General features: G+C 48.0%; 1 protein-coding gene across 1 annotated transcript in view; it reads right to left on the bottom strand.

Annotated features, from left to right (window-relative positions):
- Window positions 1–447: 447 nt before the first annotated feature.
- Window positions 448–4,302, bottom strand: part of CDC42 (cell division cycle 42) — a gene marked incomplete at its 5' end in the record, with an annotated part of 6,484 nt that continues 2,629 nt past the window's right edge. The window contains one exon of the mRNA XM_008946559.1: window positions 448–1,094. Within this exon, the coding sequence (XP_008944807.1) occupies window positions 1,005–1,094 (90 nt within the window). The remainder of the gene's footprint in view (window positions 1,095–4,302) is intronic.

Raw genomic sequence — 4,302 nt, forward strand, 5'->3', positions numbered from 1 at the left:
CCTATACGGTGCCACACTAAACACTAGAAACCCCTCCCTGCAGCTCCAGCTGACACAGGTCGACCTTTCCACCCCTCCCTGAAGGATGCCAAGCCATCCAGTAAAAGATGCACCACCAGGGCCAGCTCCAAAGCTTGCCTCAACACCCACCAGGTCCCTCCAGTGTCCAGCCTGCCATGTAGGTGCTGGTCACTGTGTCTCTCTGAGGACTGGCAGAAGATGGAGCTGTTAGAAGCCAACTGAGTCACTTGGGCATGCTTACAAAGGTGCTGTTATTTCTCCATCAGGTGACAAAACCTTATGATGTCAAAGATTGAGGAAGAGACTGGCAAGCTAGTTTCAAGTCTGATGGTGCATCCAGAGAAAAGGATTCTCCTACTCCTAAGGCTTCATAACTTAGAGGGTGGGGTGGAAATTGATGACCTGCACAGTGGAAAGCCAGGGGAAGGGATACAAGGCAACTTCAGAGGAGGTGCAGATGCATTTTCTACACTCCTCCTTAGAGGAGCACCAGCTTGGGACAATTTACTTTCCTGTATTTGTCTTTAGTACTAAAGTCTGCTCACACCCAGGCTGCTGGCTGGCTGCAGAGCAGCCCTAGAAATTCTTGAAACCAGAACCAAGTCCTGCCAGACAAGGCTTTAGTAAAATAGCCTAGAATTAGTCTGTTACAGAAAAAGTCATCACAAGCATGCCTGGATTTTAAACAAACAAAAAAAAAAAATTAGAAACAGTAAACAAAATAAAAACCTAGCACTGATCAGTGTTTTCTGATAATACATAAACTAGTTAATTTGAGGAATTAACTGAACTGAGGGGCACTGGGGGGACAGACACTAACATTCTCATCTCACACAGGGGCCGTGTGGGGGAGATGGGAGTGCAGGGCATTTGTCATTATTGCGAAAACAAATTTTAAAATTTGTCATCTTTAGTTTGATTTAAACATTGCTTTTAGTATGACATCAGACACCAGCTTTGCAGAAGGGGCTGTGGAGGGACGTTCATAGCAGCACACACCTGCGGGTCTTCTTCGGCTCCGGGGGCTCCAGGGCGGCCAATATCGCTTCGTCAAATACATTCTTTAGGCCTTTCTGGAAAGGGGCAAAGAGAGAAAGGGGCAGTCTCATTTTTGAGTTTTCACACAACAAATTCCAAGAGGCAGAGGAACCCCTCTGCAGGCAAACCCAGGTGCTTTGCCATCCACACCTCCCAGAGCCTCCTCCGCTCTGCCCCCGAGCGGCTCCTGGGCGCAGCCTCCCGGGAACACGGCTCCTCTGAGCCCAGACCTCAGGGGAGGCAGCACTACCAAAGTCATTTCCTGAAGGCAATTTTTATCATTAGTTGGCTACTGACATGTTTCACATGCTAACGACAAAGCAGAGAGAGGCACATTCCAATGGGAGAGCTGTCGTGGAGCAGCAGACCCCGTGTGCCAGGCAGAGGGGAGGCAAGGCAAGCATGCAGCGACCAGCCGGGCAGGCCCCGGGCACCCCACGCTTAGAAGCAGAAGCCCAGAAGCTGAGCATGGTCCCAGGGAGGTCAGGATGGGAGGAGGACAGAGAGGGTGCTGCACGTGGTGTTAAGGGTTAAACTGAAGCCAGGGATTGGAAATCGGAATAAAGCTTCATCAGTCACTTATACAAACAACTGCAATTTTTAATTTCAAAATCGAAAGACAAGCTACAATTGATGTTTTCTCCTTAAAACAGTAAAAGTCAGAAGCATGATAGTAAGAAGCTTACATCTTACAGTTAACAGGCTTTAAGGATCTATTATTGAAATGAAGAGGTCTCCCATGTTAGTGAAAGCAAGAATTTTAACAGTTCATAAAGCAGTAGCAAGTACATCGATATTTCCTTCCCCCCGAGGACTGACAAATACTCCACTACAGCACAGACAGCCAAAGCAATAGCAACAGAAAAACATCTCACTGCACAAAGAGAACCAGAAAACCCTTCACATTACAGTGTAACTTGCAGATCACCGTTCCATGTACTTTTGTCATGCAAATACAGTTAACAAGAGTCACAAGTAGAAATTGAAAACACACGCAGCGTTTCTTCCAGCTGGATTCAAGAAGATCAAACATGTCTTATTCTTTTGATCTTTCTTTAAATAAAGGATGTAACCAGATCCTTTCCCCCAACAGCCTGAATTATAAAGCTACCCACATCTGGCAACCCGAGCAGCAGAGAGTTAAGCGAGTCCAGTTCGTGTTCCACAGTCACAACGTTTTACTAAAGATATCAAGTACTGTTTCCAGTCCGAGAGCTAATACAGAGGTTGCTCTAAGATGGTAAGCAGGCACAACAGCTTTCAATCAAGGTGGTTTTATTCATTTGCTTTTTTTTTTAAACCAGGTTTCTACAGTAGTGGGACAGAGGAAGCAGCAGCAAGAGGGGAAGGAGAAAGTTTAGAATATACAGCACTTCCTTTTGGGCTGAGTTTCCGGAGGCTCGAGGGCAGCTAGGATAGCCTCATCAAACACATTCTTCAGACCTCTCTACAAGACAGAGGGGAGGAGAAAAAACAGCAGCCAGGTTAGAGGATTAGAGAAAAACAAGCAGATACAAAGAGCATTCAGGATAGACCAGGCTGAATTCACAGAGGCAGTAAACAGATTTACTTTGCAAAAAAAACAAAGTAGATCCCGAGAGGAAAATCTCATTTGAATGACCCAGAAGTCAGTGTCAGAGACAGACAGAACACGTGATGGACCGAGTGAGACAAAATGAACACCCAGAAGGGCAGAGGCACAAACACAGAGGCAACCAGCAAGAGCAGGGGGGTGAGAGGGGCTGCACGAGAGAGGGGGGTCCCTCTGAACTGCTGAGTGTGCACGTAAGGAGGTCACAGAGCGATGAGCAGCAGGGAGCAGCCTGCCCCACCACAGGGACCCAAAAGGTCAGGTACACCTTTGGGGGTCACCCTCTGTGGCAGCTAGTCCAGAGCAGAGCTCCCAGCATCTCCTCTGCTTGGTGAGTGCAGCCCCTGAACAAGGGCAGGTCTCCAGCTGGCAGGAGAAGAGGGGCTGGGACCGAGGGGCGAGCCCTGGCCTTGCAGTTACTCAGGGGAGCCCCCCGAGCTGGCAGAACCACTCCAGTCCCAGGCAGGCAGGAGCAGCCCAAGGCTGGGAATCACTGAGCTCCACCGTGGGGCCAGCAGGAGCCCACAGGGGGGCAGGGCATGGCAGGACACCACGGCGTGTCACCCTGTCACCACTCCCCCCGAGCTGCCCAGCACCACAGGGGACACCTGGCTGCCATCACCCAACTGGACTCGCCTAAATCCCCTGTCCAGAGTGCAAGCTGCCCAGGTGAGAACTGCCTCATCCCAGCTAAAGACACACAGAAAAGCTTCAACTGCTTCCCATAAACAACTGGAGTCTCTGCAATATTAGCATTTTTTTTTTTTAAGTCATTCAAATATAACTGGTTTCTCCCTGACAGGTTAGACTGGATAGACCTCCTTCAGAAGGGCTTTAATCTTGTTTTACTGAAGCACATCCATGGAAGATCTCTAAGGCAACTCCACCTGGAAGCAGTTAAGTCCCACATGCAAGACTCTATTTGCAAGAAGAGAAGTGAAGGACATCACCACGTACAACCACCCTGTACATCCTCCCCAGCAACTTTTTTTTTTCTTAAATGAGTTGCAACCCTGGCTGATAAAAGAGCTGGAGACTTCAGATAAATAATGCCTGTGTGAAGTCTGAGTGCTAATTAGATTTTCTTTCTCTGTGAGAATAAGGCTGTAGTACCAATTCAATTATGTGCTGTTAGATAAAGAACCCAGCAGGGCAGGAGTGGAGAACACACGCTCCATGAACTCTCCTACTCGGGGACTCCTCTTTTGTTCTCTTATTACACAGGAGAAACTCATTTGTTCAAGAGCACAGAATTTGGGATTTGTTTTGAAGGACCAAGCAAAAAAACTGGGATAAGGGAAGAGGGGGAAAAAACAACAGCACAAGGACAAAATTGCTGTGGAAATGGGACTGGGGATAATATCCTGGATGAGACAAAAGTAACCAGGCAAAGGGAACTGTGTTTGCTGGCACTGGCCTGTGCTGCCCTGGGGAACAGGCTGGGCTCTGGCTCCTTTATCCCCTCCATTCATGGACACTTTATAAATCTGTGTCAAAACTGTCAACCCAGCATCAGGGGGAAAAGAGAAACTGAAGTCAAAGTTCTCCCTTGTGTTAAGTACTAGCACTGAGCTCCAGAAAGTCCACTCAGATATTTAACTCCTCAGTGGAACAGAAGCAACAATCATTTCAGTTGGAACCTGTCAGTCACT

This window comes from Merops nubicus, unplaced genomic scaffold (genome assembly GCF_000691845.1).
Source record: "Merops nubicus isolate BGI_N331 unplaced genomic scaffold, ASM69184v1 scaffold22848, whole genome shotgun sequence".
Classification (NCBI taxonomy): Eukaryota; Metazoa; Chordata; class Aves; order Coraciiformes; family Meropidae; genus Merops; species Merops nubicus.